The 24,923-nt window shown below is 39.0% G+C and overlaps 1 protein-coding gene across 7 annotated transcripts in view; it reads left to right on the forward strand.

The window, feature by feature from the left end:
- The window catches only part of PDE4D (phosphodiesterase 4D), a 679,443-nt gene that overhangs the window by 547,043 nt on the left and 107,477 nt on the right, over positions 1 to 24,923 (forward strand). For all 7 annotated transcript variants that reach the window (XM_088152876.1, XM_088152875.1, XM_088152878.1 and 4 more), the window contains 3 exons: positions 4,827 to 4,863; positions 5,786 to 5,859; positions 6,484 to 6,533. In XM_088152876.1, the coding sequence (XP_088009002.1) occupies positions 4,827 to 4,863; positions 5,786 to 5,859; positions 6,484 to 6,533 (161 nt within the window). The remainder of the gene's footprint in view (positions 1 to 4,826; positions 4,864 to 5,785; positions 5,860 to 6,483; positions 6,534 to 24,923) is intronic.

Raw genomic sequence — 24,923 nt, forward strand, 5'->3', positions numbered from 1 at the left:
TTGGAGTTGGCTGAAGTCCTGGATGAGGGAGGTTACCTCAGGCAAGACTGGAAATTGAGGAGTTGTTTCGTCGTAGACTAGAATCACATTAGGGTTTTTCTGTATTTTATTTTCTCTTTTCAACTGTGGGTTGGGTGTGTGGAACCTTATCTTTCTTTGTCATCTTTAATAAGATTGGATTTTTTTTTTTTTTAGTGAATCTTGGAGTTGATTGGCTGCCTTCAGCTTGGCTGAACAAATGTCTCCCAAAGTTTTGTTGGGTTTCCCTTCCTGTAGTTTAGGCAGACCCAGGGTGGGGTGAGGATTTCCCCTTCAGTCCTCTCCTGGTTCCCCAGAGGGCTGGTGTGGAAGGGAGAAGGTGGCTGATAATGAAGGGGTGGTGGCAGCAAAGGGACCTACTTTTCCTGTCGCCGTTCAACTCCAAGCACAGGTTACCTCAGAACCGAAGTACCTCAGAGGTACTTTGACCCCAAGGGCATCTTTATTATTACAGTGTTGTACTGTTTCTTCAGTAGTGCTACATTTCTTCTACCATGTTATGGTGATTATAAAGTTAGGCAAGCTTCTACAACATGTTTCTGCCTGTTTAATGCAAGGAGAGACTGTTCTGGTGATCTCTGTTCTCAAGTGTTTAGTTCTAGTTTGACTGATTGCAGTAGGATTTTTTTGTTCATCAATCCTTCCTGCTCCAGACATCTTATTCTCATTTCTATTTCTTTCTATTACATGTGTGTGTGGGTGCACGTGCCTTCAAGTCAGTCTTGACTCCTGGCAACTGCCTGACAAGTCCCTGAAGTTTTCTTGGCAAGATTTCAGAAGTGGTTTACCATTGCCTGTTTTCTAGGGATGAGAGAAAGTGACTGGCCCAAGGTGCCCAGCTGGGTTTGTGCCTAAACCAGGACTGGAACTCACAGTCTCCTGGTTTTTAGCCTGGTACCTTAACCACTATACCAAACTGGATCTTACATTTTATTGGGCTATTTTTAATACAGGTAGTCCTCAGTTAACAACTGTAATTGGGGCTGGGAACTCCGTCTCTAAGTGACACATTCATAAAGTGAAAAATCTTGTGACCATGCCAACTTATGATAGCAGTTTGTCAGTTCTGGCTGCAGTTGTTAAGTGAATCACACACAGCTGTTAAGTGCGATATCACATGCCCGCGACTTGCGACTTCCCCATTGACTTTGCTGGTTGGAAGCCGGCAGTGAAGGTCACAAATGGCGATTACACAATTGTGGGATGCTGCAACCATCATAATTGTGCACCGGTTGCCAAGCACCCAAATCATGATCATGTGACCACAGGGATGCTGTGATGGCTGCAACTTCAAGGACTGGCTGTAAGTCTCCTTGTTCAGCTCCATCATAAGCAAGGACTTCCTGTATATGATACTATGGTAACAGTTATTTATTTCCCATTAATTTACATCAGCCTTTTGAAAACAGATTCGCAGACATAGGGCTAGAATCAGGACTTGAGATGTCCCGTCAAATTGTCTAAACTCTAAGTGGTGCTAATGTCTGAACAAGATCCAGCAACAAAGCATGGATTACAATTATCATCATTCATGATTAGCACAGAATTGTGGGAGTTGTGGATTAGAGGGTACCAAGTTAGGAAAGGGAATGCTGTCATAAAAGAAATTTATTGTAAGCTTCAAGAAATGCTTGACTGAATTTCTTTTGGAAAAGGGTGCTTCTTGATTTGATTTGTGCTTATCTGTATGCCACAGATAACAACCTTTACCTTGAGCATCATTGCATGTTATCATATGACAGCTGAAAATCCATGTAATATTGACAAGATTAAATTGGATCTAACATAGAAAACAAAACAGAAATAACATCTTTCATCTTAATCTTGTAAGACTTCTGTGTTTTTGCAGTTTGGTATTCTTGACAAGATATCATGATATTTGAGTACTCTCATTCAAGATTGCTGAACTTGTAGGATTTTCATTTCTCAAGATCTCACACAAAGTCATCAAAATCTTGTTTATGAGAATGCATAATTTCTGCTTTTTGGAGAGCAATGTTTGTATACTATGAAATTCATGATGGCTGTTGTAAAGGCCAATCCATGCAGTTATATACTAGACCAGAAGGATTTCAAATTTCTTCAGGCTGTGGAACCTGTTACTTTTTAAAAAAATTCCTGGAACCCCTGATCAAGAGGCAAAGCTTTAGTGATAGAAAAGTGGCTGCATTTGTGTGAACATTTTTTTTAACATTAGTCTGTCATGGTACCCCATCAAGTTTGTGTAGAATCCTAGGGTTCTATGGGCAGAGTTTGAAAAACCCTATGCAGAACGATTGGATTAAGCATTCTGCAATTCAAGACATGTTCATGCCCACAAGCATCACAGGCATGCCAAGAAACAAAGGTTCTAGGACAGAGAAAGGTGGGTTGTAGGAGTTGTCCTTTTACTGTAAAGTCTTTGATTCATGTGACTGACTAGATAATTGGCAAAGAAGTGTTGTAAGCAGATTTACAAACTTTAGGATGGAAGATGACTTCCAGACCATCTATTTGAATCCCTATCATGCTCTTTGAAATTGATTTATCTGTAGTTTGGCTTCATGTTAACCATAAACTGATTGTATCTTGTTAAATAAAGCACTAACTCTCACTTGAAGTTCTCTCTTTAAAGGGGAAACAATGTTAACTTGCAGGCTTGCTGTGAGAGGCAAAAAGATGATAGTTATGATACTTGTGTAGTTTAAAAAGATATTATTATCTTTTGATTTGACTAGATAATTGGCAAAGAAGTGTTGTAAGCAGATTTACAAACTTTAGGATGGAAGATGACTTCCAGACCATCTATTTGAATCCCTATCATGCTCTTTGAAATTGATTTATCTGTAGTTTGGCTTCATGTTAACCATAAACTGATTGTATCTTGTTAAATAAAGCACTAACTCTCACTTGAAGTTCTCTCTTTAAAGGGGAAACAATGTTAACTTGCAGGCTTGCTGTGAGAGGCAAAAAGATGATAGTTATGATACTTGTGTAGTTTAAAAAGATATTATTATCTTTTGATTTGACTAGATAATTGGCAAAGAAGTGTTGTAAGCAGATTTACAAACTTTAGGATGGAAGATGACTTCCAGACCATCTATTTGAATCCCTATCATGCTCTTTGAAATTGATTTATCTGTAGTTTGGCTTCATGTTAACCATAAACTGATTGTATCTTGTTAAATAAAGCACTAACTCTCACTTGAAGTTCTCTCTTTAAAGGGGAAACAATGTTAACTTGCAGGCTTGCTGTGAGAGGCAAAAAGATGATAGTTATGATACTTGTGTAGTTTAAAAAGATATTACAAGAAGTTGTCATTTTGGCTGATAGCCATAGTTGTGAATCTTTCACCGAACACATGCAGATGCCTGCAAAGCAGAAAAAATAAATAATAAATATAAATGCAATCAGTGTATCATAATCAAATACATATTTCACATAGAAATAGATCCCAATGACCTAAATGAGTTTTATTCCCAGGAGAAGGAACATAAAATTGCAGCCCAGGCTGCCAAGGTATAAAATAGCCAGTTCTTTATTTTTAAAAACATTGTTTTATGATTCTGTATGTTAAACCTTTTCAAAAATGGTCAAGTATTGTCTATGGTGAAAACATTTAAATTGCAGCAATGATTGGAACCATTTGAGCCAATTTGCAGGTCCCAATAAATCAGATTGAGCAGTAAGCTAACTCAAGCTGCCAACTTATTCCTCCTCCCACCAGTAGATGGAACAACCAAATTAAGGAATCTTCCTCTGTGATTGTTTCACATTGTGTTCCAGCTGGGAATCCCTGATTGTGTTTCGTTTGCTGTAAATGTCCAAACTGAAAATCCCTGACTTCTCTTGCTGGTTGCCCAAGAAACCAGACTCTGAAGCACTGAGTTTAGAGTTTTGTAGGAATGTAGTTGTTTTCAGTTATTGGGTACCACATTTGTGAAGCTGCATTACAAAACTTGATTATTTGTTTTCACTCTTTTTGAATATGTCAGTTTTAAAAAAAAAATCAGTAACTTTCTATTATATTACCTCTCTGTTTTTCTTCCATCTCAGCTTATTCAGTAACCCTGGTACATAGTAGAAAGTATCATATAAGTCCGTATCTTCATGTGTCAACTTCTGCATAGAAGATATTTTTGTTATAGTCAAAGTGGTGATCATCTCTTGTTATTTCCCCTCACCTGCCAAGATGAATCACCCTGATTCTTTATTTTGATGCCACAGTATGATGTGGTATGGTTGCTCTAACAATGACATATAATCAGTAATACTATGGACATTTAAATGAGTAGAAAAGTTTTACTGAGGTTTTATTAGCCCACAAAATAATTCCTTATCAACTACAGTGGTTTGGTTGTCCAATTTCTATAAATTATTATCCATTAGCTGTAGTTAATGCAGTTGCTTTTAGTGTTTAAATGGGCTGGCCTCTCCAATAAAAAGTAGTTGTGGGTGCCACTGACTTCTGCCTAATTCTGCTAGTATAAAGGTGAGAAAACAAAGATGTGGGGATTCATACTGATCTCTTTAAGTAATTGTTGCTTCTTCACAATTGAAGTCACAGTCTAAGTGAAGTTGGTGTAATAGATGCTTAGAAATGACTAGATTACAACTGTTTTATACTTTATAATACTTCAGACAACAGAGGTGGAAAAAGTAAAGCAAGAGGAAATAACTAATGGTGAGGCTGGTGAAAATAATTTATAAAGTACTGATGATTTTGAGCTGTAGCACAGAAAGGGATCCTGAAATATGTCATCTACTGAATTCAGTATTGATTTCTGTTCTGTGTTCTGTTTTCTAGACATGGAGATGACTTGATTGTGACACCGTTTGCTCAGGTAGGTACTATATATTGTGTGACCAAATAGAAAAGGGGGGAGTCTCTGTTTTCAGGTTCAGTTCAGCTATAGAGTTTGAAGAGTTATAATCTTAGCCATAACCTTAATTGAAGAATTATTTCATTGGCAAAAGAAACAACTTGTATTTTTACCTATGTTGCTTGAAGAAGTTATAATCTGTCATTAGTCAAACACTATAAAACATGGTGCACTTTGATGGTGCCAGACACCTCTAAATGATGATTGCAAAGGCATACGGCTTGACATCAGCCCCCAAGACAGATGTTCAGGACTTTCAAAGCCAGCCTAGCAATCTGGTGACTATAGATATCCTAAGCACTGTTGCATTTGAGGATCTTTCCCCAAACTGTCGTCAGTTAGGCCACTAGAATGGTAACTCTTCCACTGTAAGCATGTCAAAATGTATTCCCAAACATACATGCCACTGTGATGTCAACAAAGCAGGATTTAATGAATTTATCTGAGAATGGCCTTATTTCATTTGGCTACCAAATGTTAAAAGGTTTTTACTGCACAGAATTTTTATTCTTGTGATAATTCAGATGCAAGTAGCACAAAAGATTTATTGTCAAAATGCTGTCATTTAAAAGAAACAGAGGTTGCTTTCTAAGAAATTTTGCTTTCCCTGGGACAAGACTACTTTTTGAAAACAAATAATGGAGGGGTGGGTTAGTAAGCAAGAGAGCGTCAAAACTATCACCCTACTATGGCAGTTGCTCCACTGGGAAATAATGGGCAAACACTTCAGGCACAAAAAGAATCCTGAAAAGATTAATAGCTGGTTTAGGAAGCCACCTGTTCAAAAAGCTGTCTGTTTATTGTTGTCGAATAAATCAGGGAGAGAAAAGCAGCATAACTGGGGAACTTGAGAGTAAAATTTTGTCTACTTTGTTTGCTACAGGTGCTTGCCAGTTTACGTACTGTACGGAACAATTTTGCTGCATTAACCAACCTTCAGGATCGAGCACCTAGCAAGTGAGTGTGGGCTTTTTCCGTTTCCTGCCACATGTTTGTTTGTTTGTTTTACTTAAATGCACCCTTTACATTGCATAAGTTCTCCATTGCATAAGTGTGCTTAAACACAACATCACAGAACAGAGGTGGGCTTCATTTAACCCAAGGCCTGCAGGAGCCCTCAAAATTCTATTTGTTTTGGCAGCTGTAAATGGAGCTGTAAATCAACATGGCTTTTCACTGTTTTGAGGTGGGAAATCCAACACAAACGGCAGTTATTTTAAAAAGGAAAGAAAAAAATCACTCCAGTCCCATCTGCTGGAAATGGGGAAAGTTCCAGCCCTCCTCATGCGCATGATATGACCACACTTATTTTGAGAGTTAAAGTTCAACGTATCTGGAGGGCGTCAGTTTGCTGAACGTTCTACCAGCCCCAGGGGGGAACAGACAGGTATAACCTCAAACCATGTATTTTCTATGGTACATTTAGTATGGCCTTGATATTATTCTTTCTGTCTTTTTGATTTATTCTAAAAAAAATCTCAGTCTTTCCCAAGGACACAGACCTAAGAATATACGAATACAAATTTCATGATGATGCCTTTCATTTTTGTCTCTTTTTCTCCTTCTCTCCCATTTCATCAGACGGTCACCCATGTGTAACCAACCATCCATCAACAAAGCAACTATAACAGGTAAGACACCTTAAAATAGTCACACTATTTGGATAAAATGATATTACTGCTATCTTGTGAATATATCACATTTTGTATCGTCTACTCCTGATATATAAATGCTTTAGAAGCCCTTTTAAAAGCCCATAAATTTTACATGTAGCCCATAGTATTTCTGCTTGATACCGAAATCTGTCTTCCAGTTTCCCAAAGTTTTTTTTTTTGCTCTTTCAAACTACTGTACTTTATGTAGTTTTTATGAGCTTACTTTATTGTTGAGAGGTGGCTAAGGGAGTTGCTATTACTACTGTTTTCCTCTACACACCTCTTCAGCTCTCTGTGGCCCTTACTTCTGATCTGAAAAAGACTCAGTGGAGGAATTCCTTCATAATACATTTTCTGTGGATTTGATACAGACATGAAAATGTCTCCAAACTTTTCTTCTTTTTTGATAAAGCAAACAAAAGCAATTTTTTTTTTAATCAGACCAGTGATGATGGTTGGAAAATTCAGAACTGAATTTTCAGAAATTTGCAGCACTGCATTGATACATGGTGTATCCTTTAATGGGCCGGTATGTACAGCATCCAGCATCCTTGCACTTCCTGGGGCCCATTTGGTCAGGAATGACCCTCTTACATCTGGATGATTGGCTTTTTTTGGTAGCAGCACTCAAATTTAAGAGCAGTTTATCCACCATTTTAATTTTCCTCCAGTGCTGTAGAATGGTCCTGGATAAAGATATTGTGTGTGTGTGTATTTCTTAAATGAATGGTTGCAATTGTTCCTTATTAAAAATTGCTGGGGGAGTAATGATACCAGAAAGGGGGCACCCAAATATGGAACTGTCTCAGCATCCCTCTCGGAACTTCAGCCAGAGTTGCATAAACTCTAATAAAGGGGATCTTTGTATAATTAAGCACACTACACATGCAGGTTAAGTTTTCTGCATATGGTGGTGGCTGCAGTCATTTTTGGCAGGAGCAGCAGCGTCATCAACGACCATTTCCCTAACTGGAGGAATGAGGAATGTTGCAATCAGTTCCCATAGACTGAAGGGCATTGATGCAGTAACCTATGTTCCAGAATGCATAAAAACATTGTTGGAAAAAACATGCTATTTTAGCCATGCTGCGGCCTGCATATAAAGCAGTCGCCAAGTTGAAGCTGAGCAAATCTGCTGCCTGGATTGCAAGCTTCCAGAGGACACCTATGTACACTGCCCTGAGTTCCTCTGGGGAATAGAGGTGGGATATATAGAGATCAGGCAAATAAGGCACAGTGCCTTGTCTGTTAATGTATGCCCAGGCTTGCTGCTCCAGGGGACTTTCCCATTTTCTTAGGAAAGAGGAAAGCCAGCCTTTACATGCGCAGAATTCCAGCTCCAGGGTGAAATGAACAGAGAGGGCTATACTGGGAATCTCCGTGTGCATTATCAAAGTTATTTTTTCTTGCAGAAGGGATTGTTAACTCATACAATGGGGAAGTTAGCACTGATTTAAAGCTAAGCATTAAACACCATTGCCGCTGCAAAATACAAAGTAAGCGCTCATTTTCACTTTCTGTGAAATATAATACAAATACTGTATGATGGGTAGACTGTAAGCTTTTGTTCTCCCTTGCTCTTGAGCGCACATTACATTTTTACTGATCTAAGAGCAAAGCTGGATACTGAGCTAAATAACTGGGTTTAAAAAAAAGAAAATGCAAATACAGAGTGGGGGGAGGAAAACAATATGTACCCTTACATGAGGAATAGAGAAATTTGATTTTTTGTCCCTGATCTAGATTGGGTCCCTGAGCCTGCAGTTTACTTTTCTTTTTAAAGTCATCTGTAATTGCTTGACAACATCCCTTGTCATTAGAAAATGAATAACTGTAATGAAGTTGGTGCCAAATCCATGTTAAGAATGACTTAATACTTACCACAGTCAAGAACCTCAGATGTATGGATGTGAGTTATTTGAAAGGGTACTTTTCTGTAGCTACTGCTTTATATTATATGATAGGTAGGTATGACTATGACATGCTAATGAAGGTGAGGTTTCATTGCAGGTAAACATTCATAAAGTAAAATACAACTTGACTTCTAACCAATGAAATGTGCATGTATGCGGCTGTTAGGGTTTGTAGACTTGATATAGCCACTAGTAGGTTTACGCCTCATTCTACTACTGCTGCTTTGAGAACAAGAGACTACTTAATTATCTCCTCCTTTTCCCCACTCTTAATTTTTCATCACTTGCTTGCTTTTGTGAATCAGGGTGCCCTTCTTTCCCAACCACTTCCTCATTTGCCATTTCCTGCCCTCTTCTCTTAATAGTGCAACTATCTGGCCTGAGTATGTTGAATCACTGACATATATGGATTCCTATCAGTACTCTTCACAATAAATATCCAGCAGGTTGAGTTAATCTGCACAGCTACCAGGAAGTTGTGGAGGACTTCAATTCTGACAGCACTGCAGCAGAGAAGTCCCATTAAAACACCATGCATGAGCAAAACAGAGGGTGAAAGATGATACACAGTAAATTTATATCAAAGACATATAAGACAATAACTGATGACAAGGCATGTAATGTTGGAAGCATTCAGGTTGGTAGAAAACCATTTTGTAATTCAGAAATAAGAATATTGATTTTATCTTGAATAAGATAAAAAGAAAAGAGTCCAGTCTTACGACAATGCAGCATTCTTCGCAGGAATTTGTTGGATTTGTAGATTGTCAATATTTTAATATCTTTCCACTACATAATATCAAGAAAGAAATTATTTTGAGTAATTGTGAGCAAGTCAGAATAATGTTAGCATATGTATGTACAAGATTACTTTTGTGCTCATTTAGCCCTTTCAGCACCTTTTCAAATTTATTTCCTGCAATTAAATGCAGATACATAAAGTTAACTGGTCTTATGCTGGGCCACTCCGAGACCACTAAGTTACAGGTCAGTGGTGAAGCCACATTGGGTCTCCAATCCCTACTTTATGTTTTCCAGAGCATCCCCAGATTGGATAGGTAAAATTCAACAACAATTAACAGCTTTTAGCACCATATTTTTACTGCTTTGGGTCATTTAAAGTTTGAAAATAGATTCATTAACCTTAACAGACCTATTTTAAAGTTTTAATTATCGCTGATTCAAAAAACAGCTGGAATGTTTTTGATCCCATTCTCCCAGTAACATCCCCAAATTATCAGACATGCTCCCTATGATCTTCAGAGGCCAACATAATAAAAATGCAGCCCAAAAATGCTGCATTTTTTTTGAGGTAAAAAAAATTAAATTAAAAAGCCCACCCAAAATATAAGAAATACCAACGGTTTTCTTTTTCTAACAGCAAGTACTAAGAAGACAGGACCCCGCTGGCTCTGAGGTTCCCTACTACTCCTTAAAACTAAATATCAGCTTAAAGTTTACTCTTTGGTTTAATTCAGCTTTCTCCCAGCTGTAGCTTCCAGATGTATTCAGACGACAACACTACGATTTCATATTTCATACTGAGAATCATAGTTATTAGAAGAGGTTTGCAAACTTAAAAGCTGTTTAATAGTGTAATCCTGTGGAAGCCGACTCATAAGTAAGACACATAGTGTTTACTCCAGCTTACACTCAGGAAAATATTAATAAAGCTGAAGATTGAAAAGAAAGCTGAGGCAAGAAACTGTGTGAGCCTAAGCATGGAATTTCCTCTGGAAGCAGCATGTGGGACTCTGACCTAATGTTTCTCTTCTTGTAAGAAACTTTCTGTCAACTTTCTCAGGTCTGAGATTAAGACTTCAGATTATAGAGTTTGCTTTTTTCCCTGGATGGTTCAGATCCAACTAGCTGAACAAATATAAAGCCAATCCAAGGGTTTAAGAGGTACCAAAGGTACGAATCAGTACTTTGTCTGAACTGGTTTGCCTATCCCTCATCATAATGTTGTATTTGATGTTATAGTAGTTACCATAACAACAGACTTTACAGCACCGGCACAGAGTTTCTAGGCAGGATACATAAACCCCTGGTAATGTGGCAATGCAAGGTTTATAAAGGCATGCCAAGACAAAAATAATGTTCCAGACCACCTTGGCTTTTTACATCAGTTTAGAAATTTGGCTCCAGCTTTTCTCTTTACATACAGTTGCCAAAGGTGTTGAATTGCTGACAGCTTGACTTTTGCTCCTGGTAGGAAGTTTCCCACTTAGTGCTCTTTAGCTGCAGAACAGAGAACCTTCTTTGGTAGCTTTAGGGTGATTTTTTTTTTAATGAGTTTGCCATGTACTGAATGCTTAGTGGAAGTATCAGCAATCTGAGGCTCAAATGAGTTGAGACATTCATAGTAGAACTGATAGCCAAAGCTGTGGCCTCAATGTAGTCTGAGGTTCAAGATGCGCAAAGCTCCTTATCAGCAGTCAAGACTCAGTAGGGAAAAAAAACACTGTTAGGATAAAGAGTTGAGGTTCCCAATACCACAGTTTTATCTCATATTGCCTATAGAAACTCCTCATATTTTGGAAAAGGCTGTTAAAGAAGAACTGAGGACCAAACTGCTCAAAATTCAGGAAGATATATAATTGGACTTCTGGGGGGGGGGGGGGGGGCAGGGGGATGACTTTTTTCAGATGAAAAGAAAATTAATTTAAGAGGTGTGTTTCAAACATTTCCCTCATACAATTGTCCTGGGTGGATATTTGGATATTTTATAATTGTTGTAAAAAACTGAATAATGTAACAAAAACAGAACAAAGCCACATAATGCACAATAATCATAACATATGTTTTGTTCCTAAATTGGTACCTTAAAGTTGTAAATGTTCATTGCAGCCCCTCCCAATGGCAGGAAATATTTCCATTCTATAGTTGCTCGAGAATACTGAAAACGTCAGTTGCGGACTTTTAGAACACTGCTGGGATCGATAAATACTTTTGTCAAAAACATTGTGTTACATCCAAAATAATAGTTTGAATTTCCATGGGACCACCAGCCATACCTGCTGAAAGACTCTGTATACTGGGCGGGCTGGTTTATATATAAGCCATAATGAAATTTAAGTTGGCCTGATATGTGATCCACCCAACGTGGCAATCATTCAAATCAAGCAAATGTGTGCATGAGACCATAATATAAGGAGAACACCTTTAGATGCATTAAGCAGTGGGGAATATTTTGGAACAAGCTGAGGCTTGTACAGAAAGGATGGAATCCACTTGAACCAGAGCAAACCAGATGTTGGCAGTTCAACATCAATAAGAAAACTTCTAAACTGAATCTGGGACAAAGCCAACAGGAACAGAATAGCTTATAGTTTGGATTAGATCATATATGGGGATATAATTGTCCAAATGGGTATGGTTGAAAATGACCTAACAAGCATAAAATAGAACAAGGGTTGCACATGGTGCTCCAGATATTGTTGAACTGAAATTTCCATGTTCCCTGACCATTCTCCATCCTGGCTAAGGCTGATGGGAGTTGGAGTTCAACCATTCCCATCAGCCATAGGCAGTGGTAAGGGATATTTGGAGTGGCAGTTTGAAGATATAGAGCTATAGATTCCTCACCTCAATGTACTGACAGAATCCCTAGAACATCTTTCTCATGTTTACTGTATCCCACTGGTTTTCTGCATTCACCAGATTTTTGTTATGCCAATTATAACTAATTCTCATTTATACTTAAGCATTCTTAATCTTTGATACATACACATCTTTACATGGTAAAAATACAGAATCCTGTCAAAATGCATATACCTATAGTCTACTATAAAATATTGGCTGGGACTTATAAATAATTCCATCAATAAATGACACATTCTTTATGTACTTGTTCTCAGTGCTAATGATTCTACTCTCCTGATCTTATAACATGTATAATTGCTGTTCTAAATTTCCTATCCTGTTCTTGCCCTGGCTTCCATTTTCCTATATTCTAGTTTTTAAACTGATGTTGATTGCACAGCACAAATGACATCTTTCTATCTTCCTGTGCACAGCTTGTATTTATTGTGCATGTTCTTTAAAATTTTACCAATTTTTCTACACTGGTCTCCAGCCCAAAAGGTGTTTTCCCTTCCAGTGAGTCATAGTTTAGGTGTACTGAAGCACACTTATTAAATTAGGCCCTTGGTATATGCAAAACATTGGATACGGTCCAACCAAAGTTAAGCACTTTTAAGCCTCATTGACTCTCAATGGGAGATTAAACAGTCTTTCAACAGGAGAGGTTTCTTCAATGCAATGTGTTTTTTAAATATCTAATCTTGGCTGGATTCTGGCCATTTCTGCACTAAAGCAAGCAAGTGAAAGCTTAAGATTTCACTAAGGCTACAGTCCTGTACACATTTACGTGGAAGCAAACCTTATGGAACACAAAACATCAAAGCAGTTTGCTTCCAGGTAATAGAACAATAGACCTGAGTCCTTATTCAGTCCATAGGTGTGCTCATATTCTCATTCAAAGACTTCATGACTGACCCTTGAAAAAATTATTAATTTTAATTTAAAGCCTAACAGAATTGGGTTCAATATATTGATAACACATCATTCTAGCCTGCCAAAGACTTTCCAATCTATGACAGCAAGTGCAGGAGAAAAAAAGTCATCCATGTCTCGCTTGTTTTGCTAACATAGAAGAGGAACCACTGTCAAGCAAGAATTCCTGCGTACATCCATCTCAGTGATCCAAAATGATGCCATGTGTACTGAGAGGTCCAAGTGGATGTTATACTTCCACACACAGTAGTTATTCTTCAGCATTCCAGACAAATGTCTTTATCAATTAAACTGGGATATACTGGAGATTGTTTTCACATTCCAAGCCTGCTACTGAGTTACCTTCTAATTCTGAACCTAGATCTGAATAGCACTTCTTATGTATGTTTTGCAACTCTTTTTCATGTTAAAAAATGTTTCGTGTTCCCACCCAATTTTCTACCGCAACCCAGTACCCTCTAGACTACAACTCCCGTTATCCTAAACCAGCCTTCTCACGATATGGCTCTTGTGAAGTCAGTGGAACAGAAACACCTATTTGTAGAATCATGGATGGAATCAAAATTATATGCCACTAATCACTGTTTCCAGGATTTAATAGGTAGTCACTTTATACTTCTTCCAAAGCCAGGGACTATCCCCCCCCCCCCCCGCGCGCCTTATATAACTTGCAATTGAACAGTCCTTTTCATTTTTGGACCATTTATGACATCTTCTCCCAGTAAAGCTAACTGTCTGGTTAATCATGATCAGAGGTACCAGTGATTGCAAACATGCTTCAAATAATAAAGGTGTAGGTAAAAAATGTTCAAATGTTCTTTTCCTGTCTCTCTTCTCTCCCTGCTTTTGTTGTTGTTTTTAATAAAAATATATTTCCAACCTTTTGGGATTATACCAAAATCCTGAAGACCTGTACCAGTATGCAGAACATAGTCAGCCATTTATAAAAAGGAAACACACCTTTAGGTTTGCAGGATCTAATTTGTCTTTCACTAAATTCATGAGGTCTCCCACCATTTCCTACAAAAATAAATGTAGTTAAAATGAAATAAGTCAGAACTCAAGAATTTTGAGTACTAGGTCTATCTTTGGCTAGCCCCACTTTCCTCATTTTAGCAATATAATGGGTACGTATGTATGTATGTTTGATGGGAGGTCATTTTACTGCTACTATCCATTCACAGCATTTGCTAATTAGTGCAGATTGCCCAGGAATCCACCAATAGATCCACATCTATCTTTTGCCCTGTCTGGCCTAAGACAATCCAGATGTTACAATTTATCAAAAGCCAGATTAATACTATCTGCATTTGCTTACTGTCATCTCTTCTTAACCCTTCATTGTTCATCACGCTGAGTTAAAAGCAAACAAAGCACATTAAGGCTTAGCACAATGTGTGATCCAAGTATAAACTTTACATTTTTGGAGCTTTTATACTGCGGTGGTGGAGGAGGATCAGATACTTAAACCTTAAGACTGTCCTTAAATCCAGAGATAATCAATGCATAGAAGGGTGCAGACAAAAATAACAGCAATGTCTGTTCCCAGACTACAACACTGGTCAGGCCTTTACTGTAGTACAAATTATGTAGAAAATATCTGATTAATCCATGAAATTAATTCCTGTGCCAGTAAGCATTATCTGCAAACAAGACCATCTGCCATACACACAAGTGCATTGATTTATGTTCAAATTCCATATTACCTATACTTACTTTTATATGTGTTTCCTGCAGAAGAATTGATTAGCTGGTTGAAAGTAGATTTTTCTACAGCTCCCAGCTCTCTTCTACTAATAATTGTGTAAGTGGGAAAGTCATACCTATGAAAATACAACAGAGGACAGCAAAGAGCAGAAGATGGCTTTTACAAAGTTAATGCAATCCTAACTCTGAACTTCTGTGGGGTGTAATAACTTTAGAACAGAAAATTGAAAAGAGTTAGTACAAAAGAATTGTTAGTATTAACAGTTAATATAAAATCCTAATATAAAAAGAATTAGTTCAATTGTTAGTACAGAAAGCTGCATTTGTCCATCATATCACTGCCCTTCCCCATATAATTTTAAATGCAGAAATGAAAACTGCTTTGAAAAATGCTTGTGAAGGTTCATGAGTGATGTGTAGCAGAAAATATATAACATACATACAAATAAATATAAGAGGATTTTTGGCATCTTGAGAGATACCCCCATACACTGTGTCCTAGTATTGGCCAAAGACTCCGGATTGGATCTTGTAATCTATTCCAATTAAACTCCTACTTCAGGAATATGAATTGAAGAATGGAACCATGCCTTAACATTAAAAATAAAATAAAAATAGTCATTTCTCTCAAGGACAGGTGGCTTTTGATCCTGTCCTCCAAAACAGCCAACTGTTCATACCATCTCTCTAGAGGAGCATTCAGAGATCAAACCAAGATAGCCACGTACAGTGTATGGAAGGGAGAGGGCAAGCAATGGGAAAGAGGAGTTGGAAGCAAATTAGGTGATACATGGTCAAATGAGAATGATGAAAAATGAATCAGTCAACTTGATTTATATTTGTATTGTCAAAGGCTTTCATGGCCGGCATATGATGGCTGGTGTGGGTCTTCCGGGCTGTGTGGCTGTGTTCTGGAAGTTTTGTTTCCTAATGTTTCGCCAGCATCTGTAACCGGCATCTTCAGATGTGAACAGTTCACACAATGAACATACTAATCACCCCCAGCAGCCACTCGTTAACAACTCAATAGAAGAAAAAACCCTGCCTAATCCCCAGGAAGATACACACATATTTTGACACCAAAACAAGCAGCCACTTGTTAACCCAACCCCACACACCCCCACGCCCCCCTTAACCCCCCCCCCACATACCCCCAATCCCCCCCGCAGATCGCTATAAATACCCACAAAAGGGTCACATCATCCTGGGCACAGAGAGAACTGCTCCTGTCTATGCTCCTGCTCTCTGAAGATGCCGGTCACAGATGCACAATTGCGAAACGTTAGGAAACAAAACTTCCAGAACATGGCCACACAGCCCGGAAGACCCACACCAGCCATGATTTATATTTATTAATTCATTCCCAAGAAAATAATGCTGCTGCATGGAATGTCTCAAGATGAGGGTCTGGGAGACAATGAGGTATGATAGATAGATGGATGGACAGACAGACAGACAGACAGACAAAGCAATACAATACTCATCATCCCTCATGATTTTGCAAATAAAGGGCTGAACTTGGGGCAACCAATGACATCAGTCATTCTGATTTGAGACATACTTGTCAGTCACTGAGTCCAGTATTTATTCACCTTATCTGCATCTGATAGGACAGGAGAGATCCATGTTCAAATCCCTGTTCAAGCTTATCAAGTCAAATGTACCAGTCATTCTGTATGAGCAATTCTGTTCACAATGTTGTAAGGATAAAACAGGAATGTAGATCTCTGTGTGCTCTTTTGAGCTTCTTAGAAGCAAGGCAAGTTATAAATATGTGCATTAACCATAAAAAGATAAAGGTGGAAGTCATATTCAAATTGAGCTTTACTGCTGGTGAGTTCATGGACATATCCATGCAGTTTTCTTAGCAACAGTAGTAGCATGGTTTGTCACTGCCTTCTTCTTGGATATTTAGCCTATGGCCCTAATATTCCCTGATAGTCTCCCATGCAAATACTAACTAGGTCTTACCCTGTTTAGATTCCAAGGTCAAGGACAGCAGGGTGCTGCTTCAGGTTGAGAATTTTTTATTGAGTATGTGCTGTCAAGCCAGTGTCAACTCTTAGGGACCACATAAATAGATTTTCTCCATGACAATCTGTCCTTAACCTAGTCTTTCAGGTCTTCCAAAGGTGCACCTATTGCCATTGTAGCTCAGTCCATCCACCTTGCTGCAGGTTGTCCTCATCTTCTCTTCCACCTTTCCCTGCATTAGAGCCTTCTCTAGACATCTAGGTCTTTGCATCATGTGTCTAAAGTAGGATAATTTGAGCCTGGTCATTTATGCTTTGAGTGAAAACTCTGGATTGAGTTGTTTTATGATAGATTTGTTTGTTTTCTTGGCTGTCCACAGTATTCTCAGGAGTCTTCTCCAATACCAAAATCAAAAGCATCAATACTCTTTCTATTCTACTTCTTCAAACTTTCAATTCCAGAGTGTCACAGAGAATACCATTGCTTGCACTGTTCTGATCTTTGTAGGTATTGACACATCCTAGCATCTGAATATCTTTTCCAAGGCCCTCATGGCTGCTCTACCAAGTCCTAGTCTGTGGCGCATTTCTTGACTGCTTCTTCTTTTACTATTGATGGTTGATCCTAACAGGCAGAAGCTATTTACCACTTCGGTATCTTCATTGTCAGTTGCAAGGCTGGTTGCTGTACCTGTTGTCATTTCTTTGGTCTTCTTTATATTCAATTTTAGTCCCATTTTTTTCACTGTGCTCCTTGACTTTTATTACTACTTGCAGATTCTTTGCATTTTCTGCTACCGGAGTAATGTTGAGACTAATAACTAATAAATAAAATACATGCATAATATATCATAAATAACATAATTCATAAATAACTCATTGATGGCTAAACAAATTTTGGGACCCATAGAGAATTTATGCATCTCTGTTTTGTATCCAGAAAGTGATTACTGCTGTGAACATTATTTCTAGAAAAGAACAGCTGAAAATTAGCTGTTGGAAACCATGGGAAGGAATTAAGATGGAGGATCATGACCATTTATGTGTCCCATAGTCACAAGGCATATATCTTTTGCTGTGCTGCCGTGTGCTAAGCTGATCAAGTGAATTTCACTACTTAAGTTTATTCCTTCTGTTAAGAAATAAGGTATAAAATTATTAGCAGCCCTTCTTCGGTGGTAAGAACAAAGAGGAGTCATTACATTTAATGTTTATAGTAAGGACATAAAAAAAGTCCTGTTAGATTAGATTAGAACAAAAGCTAGTCTGGCATTCTGCCTCCAGATACTAGTGTGAAGCCCACAACTGGGCATGAAGGTCATCACCCACTTCATTTGTTTCTCCCCAGGCAAATGGCAATTCAAAAAAATCTCCACACTTTTATGTAGCTATAGAACTACAAATAAGCTGTCTCTGTTGAGTTTTCCCAATACCTTTTAGAAGTTGTAACTTAACACCTTTCATGTTGCTTGAACAAGGATTTTCTTTTGTCTTCTTTTATAAGGTTACAATTTTTTTAAGTTACTGAGTATGTGGGAATCCTTGCTGCATTTGGGAAACAGGAAATAACTCAGAGGTCAAATTGTGCAAGTGACTACTGGGTTAGGCTGGCTTGTTAAAATTCCCATCGTACTAAGCTCTTTACCGTCAGCAGCAGCTCCTAAGTAAATTCTTTTTCATTTGAGGGATTGCAAAAATGACAGGGCGAGGGTGGAAGGCAGAAAAAAGCCTAGTGTTGTGCATGCCAAAATAAATGATGGGAGAAGTCTTCTGAAAACCGTTGAACATAATCAAGTTACCCAGCCTGACCAAACATTATTCATGGAGTATGGAAAGACCTGACACACACACACAGCAAATGGAAAAGAATTTGGTGGAAGAAATGGGAAGCAGTTCTAATGTTTTTAGGGTATCATTTCAGAGAAGGGGAATATTTATGTTTTTCTCAAAAAAGAGTGATGTATATCGTATGGATCTCTCTCACTTGCTCTCTCTCTCTCTCTCCTCTGTTCAGTGGAGAGAAGGTTGTTTGAGGACATCAAGGAGTGGGCAGTTATGTTGGCCAGGCTCTGAACTGTATCTATCATGTTACCAGGCAGCACTTTTGATGATGGAACTTGTAATACTCAGGGCTTTTCATTTTGATGGGTAAAAGATTCCAGATGCTGCTGCAATAGTACTTTCATTTCTGTTTCCCAGAGCTGGAATCTCTGCCAAAAGCTATGTGGGTTTACATTTGCAAGCAAGAAGTAGCAATAAGATTTTTGGTTTGGTTTGGTTTCCTGATGTTCCCTGTCCTCAAGATTTCCTTGAAGACATTTTTTTATCTGAAGTCAAGGACAAGCTGGTGATTCCTCAATCCTTCTGTATAGCCAACTAGACAGACAACGTTGAACACTAGTGGTGGGAGAGGTTCCTCCATCTGATTGGAGGGCAAGAAGCTACCTTGTACATCCCCAACAGGGGGAAAGACATACTCTGCCTAATGATCAAGCTGGCCATGGATGGTGAGTTATGGAATCTTAAATGAAGAGTTAAATGGGAAGGAAGCAATAAAACATTTTTGTTTTCAAAGCTTTGGTTGTGCTTTATACATGTTTGTAATCATGCGTGCATGTGTGTGTGTGTGTGTGTACTTAACAGGAAATTCTCAAATAGTCTCCCACAATCCATTGTTCTCCTGGTGTGCTAAATTAATTCTTTCATAATTCTCAGCACTGTGGCTCTTGGCCATATGGACTGAGAAATTTGGGAGTTTTATTCCAATACAGGAAAGAAACTGTTCATTGGGGAAGACTACACTAGAACTGTGGCTGGAAAATTCCACATGGATACATACTAGAGGATTTCTACAGCAAAAATTGTGCTGAAAGAAGAAAGAAAGCAATCGATTAAAAGTAGAATAGCTAATAATGACTTTAAGTTGCTTCAGCTGTGGGCTGTGGATAAGATACTGGCAACATCATAAGGACATGGCCAGGAATGTACATGGGAGGAGGTCAGTGATGTCAAAATGGTGGTGTGACCAGGTGATTGAAGACCCATCCTTTTTAATGTGTGTTATATGTATGTAAAAAGATGCAAGGCTTTAATTGCCTGGTTGTGCCTGCCATTTTGATGCTGCTGGTCCCCCCTGAGGATCCTCCTGGACATGGCTTAAAAAACAGCTACATTGCTGGAGCATGGTTATGCCATGGTTAAAGGGACATGAGGATGAGCCCATAGAATGAGCCAGTCCTGGTGTAACATTTAATCCTACTTTAGCATTATATGGTTTCAGCACACTTCTATTCCTCATGGCTGTGCTGGAGGAGGGGAAAGAAGGGGAAGTACAAAAGCTAGATGTTCATGGAGGTTAATTCAAGTATCACTTAACTCTGGTTTATCATATCCAAATGGGACCAACAAATTGTCCTACTAGTAAATACAATCCAGCTAGTTTGTACAGCACTTACTTTTGTTAGTCAAGCCATTTTCTGAGTTCCTTCAGAAAGCTGAATTAAAATAACCAAACAGTCTGGGTTTGTACAACATGCCAAACTACAACACACACACACACACACACACACACCAAGGTAAGAAATAGAACACTTAGGACTTTAACAAGACTAAATATAAAATTCAAACTGGCATATATAAGGATCTTCCCTAATGTTATCTCTACAATAACTACTTTGTGAGATAGCTTGAGCTAGAAGAGAATGACTGGCACATAATCAGTAATTGGTGTTGCAGAAAGGCCATGAAAATCAAGAGAGAGTTGGGTTATATATATAGCAAGGTTTCATCCCATTGTGTCTTTACTTTGTAATAGACTCCATCTGCCATTATGTTTTGCAAAAGGAATTTCTAGATGGCACAGCAGGAAGCAGTGTCATAGTGCAAGCCCCTCCCCTTTTGAGTGTTCATGTAGAAAAGGGGAGGGGCTTGTACCACAACATTTTTGCCCCCTTCCAGAAGATGTCACTGTCTAGATTGTTATTTTTTGATTCCTGTAAAGATCACTTTGTCAGTTAGCAGTCTAAGCCCACTGATCACACTTGTTTCTTTTCATCTTCATGCCTCCTTCCCAGAGCTTTCCAAGAAATGATAAGGCCATGTCATCCTACCCCAATCTTATGCTCCCTCAGTGTGTAGCCTTCAGCTCCCATAATCCCTCTCCAGCATGACCAGAGTCCAATGCATCTGGACAGCACCAGACAGGATAGTTATCAGATAATTTGTGCAGACCACTCTTGGTCAGTAGATGGGATCTAGTTCTCTATGCTAAAGTAAAGAGCCTCCATCCTTCCTATTTGAAGCAGGAATCTGGAATTGCACAGCAACCACAGCACAGTCTCCCCAACATCTTTGTAGCAGCTAATGCCTGTCAAAAAATAACCATTCCCTGTTGGACCATGGTAATCCCCATTGTCTGCCGTCAGATGTTGAGTGGTAGCAGCTGAGTCAGCTGAATTATGTAAACACAACCAGCAATACCTAACACTGGAACTCCCCTGGATAGTGTAGTTTTGTTGTGACCGTTTTATACCTTGCTTTGCACGAAATTGTAATTGTTAAAATGACACTGCCCTTGCTTTTATTACTGGTAAGAAAGAAGTTAGAATAAAGAGATGAATGTTCCAGCCTTTGTTGGCCACATCTGAGGCTTCTGATTACTCTTGTCAAGGGGATAACTTGCCCCCTTCACTTCAGCATCATGGAATAAGCGAGCTGCCAGCATTAATGAGTCAGCAAAATCATTAAGATTTTCCAGATGGAGCATCATTTTGTGAACATGTGGTGTTTTCGGACAAATACTGACTGTTATAATGTGTTTAGCTCTTCTGCTTTCCCCTGCTTTGTGAACTTTTAAAATTAATTGCCAGAAAGTTACAGATGTTAGGCAATAGCAGAGTAGCTGCTGAAGAAATCAGATGGTTTTCCTGAACAAAACTGTCTGACATGAACATCACCAGGGAAAAATAGCCACATTTCATAGGGGAACCCCTTATACTGTAAAAACTGCATTAAGGTTGCAATTCCATGCTTCTTCTTGAATATGCAGCTTTATTCATACTCAAGTGAATATCAGTGGAACAATCTTCAGGCGTCTCTGCTCAGTGCAAAGAGATTTGAGGGGTGATGGTTTGCACTTTTGGAGCTCTCATACATTTTGGGAGAAGACTTGACAAAGGCTAATACAAGCCAAGTGGTACAGTAATGCATAGTGACCAGTACTGGAAACAGATATCGGTAGAAGGCAAGAGTGAATATCCAGTGTTTGGCTAGCCAAATATCTGGTAAAAATAAAGATACCTTCAAGTCAAGCTGGACTCCTGGCGACCGTATAGACATGTCCAATGCAGTCATCTTAGTAACAGTACAAGAATTGTCATTGCTTTATTCTGGGATATTTTGACTTTCCAACCCTGGGGTTCTCCCTGTGCCCAGCAATCAGTTCAAAATGCCATGCAAGGCATTTTCATGAAGCCTTGGTCTTATACTACTGCAAAGAAATACTGAGGTAGGCTTTTAGGATCTAACTTTAATCTCACTAGAACAGCTATCCTATATCCCTTAAAAAAAAGAAGAAGAAGAAGAAGCTGGAGTAAATCTGAAACTTGTATGGGTATGCTGAGGGCAGTTCATCCTTTACACTGAACTGGATGGCAGCATTTTAATATCATAAACTGGGAGTACAGTTTCCCTATTTTTGACCCAGAATGGCTGTAGTTGATACAGCTTATCAGATACTATTATTCTGCTTTTTTTTAACAAGAACACTTGAACAATTTTATTTACTACAAAATGTTAAATTCTTTCTGATTGAATTATCTGTATACCTTGCAGTGGATTTTGATATTTCCACATATATGGGATCAACAATATTTTGTGTCTTCTTCACAGCAATCTTTGAGAAAGTCCTTGATGCAGCTAAGGAAGCTAGCTCACAACCTTTGTACCTGATGGGACTTAATTTGCATATCTGCAAAATATTCCTGCAGGCCAGTTAAGACCATGACCTGTTACAGACTTAATTTAACCCCCTCTTCTCTCCCCCCACCCTGCATTTTCTTGCTTGACAGAGAGTACTTGGAAATTTTAAAACTGGCACATCTTGTAAAGCTTTCATTGGCCCAATAAAATTAATGTGTTTATTTATTTATTTATTTGGTAGTTGAAACAGGTGGGTTTGTTTTGACCTGTATGTGATGGTATTCCTTATACCACAAGTGAAAATCATGATAGTTAACAGTGACAGGCACTAATTTATCCCTCAGCCTACTCGATGCTGTTTGTTTTATTATGTTTCATTATAAATGACATGTCAAGGTATAAATAGTATGCCCTTTAAGATTTTACAAGATTATACAGTTCTATATAAATTGGGTGCAAGAGAGATCTAAATTATTTCACTGGATCTTAAAAGCAACACCCAATATTGACAGTAACTGTATACCACCTTGCCTAGGAATACAGTTCTTTTTATTTCCTGTGATTGGATATGACTGTGGTGATTTCAACAGCCAAAACGAAACCACCTACAGAAAGAGAAAGTAAGTTAGTCCCCGGGGTTAAGAACACCCGGTTTAAGGACAACCCATAGTTAAGAATGGAGCCTACTGTAGCAAAATTTGAGTTAAATACACAATGGTTCGAGTTTATTACACAATACTACTTATATGGTATTATACAATAAGACTGTTCTGGTTTACATATAAATTCAACTTAAGGACAGGCCTTGGGAGCGGAACTTGTTCTTAAGCTGGGGACTACCTGTCTCAGTAGATGGGATGGGAGATCCTTAAGCTTTACAGAAATGCAGTTTTTGTTTTGTTTCAGTGGGAGTGGAAACAAAGAACCCTAAATCAATGAGCTCTGTAGTGCCTAGCATCATGAACGATTATTTTATTTGGCCAATCAAAGTTGGACATTCCTACAGAGCCATCACCAAGTTGCATTCCATATTGCAATATGCAATAAGAATAATTTAAGAAAAAACACCTTTAATGTGATCCATTATATAACAGAGAGGAAGTCATTCCCTGGTGCTGTTATTCTTTAAGCTGGCATGTTTCTCCAAATGGGGTAGCTTGGACTGGAAAGGCCAAGAAGTTTTTGCTGACTTTGTGTCATTAGCAAATCTGCCGTGCTTCGTCAACCGAAGTGACCAGCCTTAATCTGGCATCCTGCAAATGGGATGGAGTACCACTCTCAGAGCCTAGTTCACTGCCTAGAAAGTCTAGGAGTTTGTAGTCCAGTATTTTGAAAAGGTGCCCAGGTATGGAAAAATTAAATTGGCAACGTGGGGTGGGGGGGAGTGGGTTTGCAGGAAAGCCCAAAGATTCTGTTTCCAAGCAATGAAGAAGGAAAGCTATTCTGCAGGTTCAGCTGGGCTCCAAAACCATGCATCCAGAAATTAATGGATAGGGGAAACGATGCCAGTGCGGGCTGAGAGCATGAGACAGACAGAATGTTTGTATTGCAAACTGCTTCTTTTGAACATCTCTGCGCACAGCAATTAGCAATGTTGCTAATTATCTTTTTCAGGAGAGCTTAAAAACAAAAGTGGGCCCTTCTGTAACCCTTTCCATAGCTCACGTTTCTCCCCCTACCCGCTTTGCTTAAGGAGGCTACGGCAACCGGCGCCATCCCTTCCCTTCCGTTCCCCTGCGAGGTTCCAGTCCGGAGATTAGCAGCGGCCGACGCGCTCCGAATAAGAGTAGCCTCTGAGGGTTGGTTTCTGATGTCGCGCGAAGCACGATAAGAATGCCATTGACGTCAGCAGACGCATCAGCAGGGCGAGCGGCACCCCTGCGCTTCAAACCACACCAGGCAATTGCAGCGCTTTGAAAATTAAAAGCCGCTGCTCTCGGAAGGGAGGAAGGGGGGGCGGCGGGGAGGGACGCGCCGGCTCCTTCTGAGCTCGCCAGTTGCTTCTGCTGCATTTCCTGTAAATAAAAGGAGGAAAAAAGCTGCAGTGTGTGGATGAAAGTAGTGAACATTCACCCCTAAGGGACACTGGGGCTAGATGCTTTATTTTTTTTTAGCTGCTTCTGTTTGTTTCCTTGGAAAACAAGCGATACCACCCATATGGGTTCTTGGCTGGAGCTGCGTTGGCGACCAGACAAACCCCGTTTTGAATGGCCTTGAAGGGTGACTATGGCTGAATGGGAAACGTTCTGAAGGCAGACTTGGTATTGGAAGCGATTGAATCAAAGGAGTGTTATAACTCAGCGTTTAATGGCTTGTGTTTTCCAAGAAGCCGTGTT

Source organism: Python bivittatus, unplaced genomic scaffold, assembly GCF_059951505.1.
Source record: "Python bivittatus isolate LINGU-HERP-01145 unplaced genomic scaffold, Pbiv_v1 ctg000570_np1212, whole genome shotgun sequence".
Taxonomy (NCBI): domain Eukaryota; kingdom Metazoa; phylum Chordata; class Lepidosauria; order Squamata; family Pythonidae; genus Python; species Python bivittatus.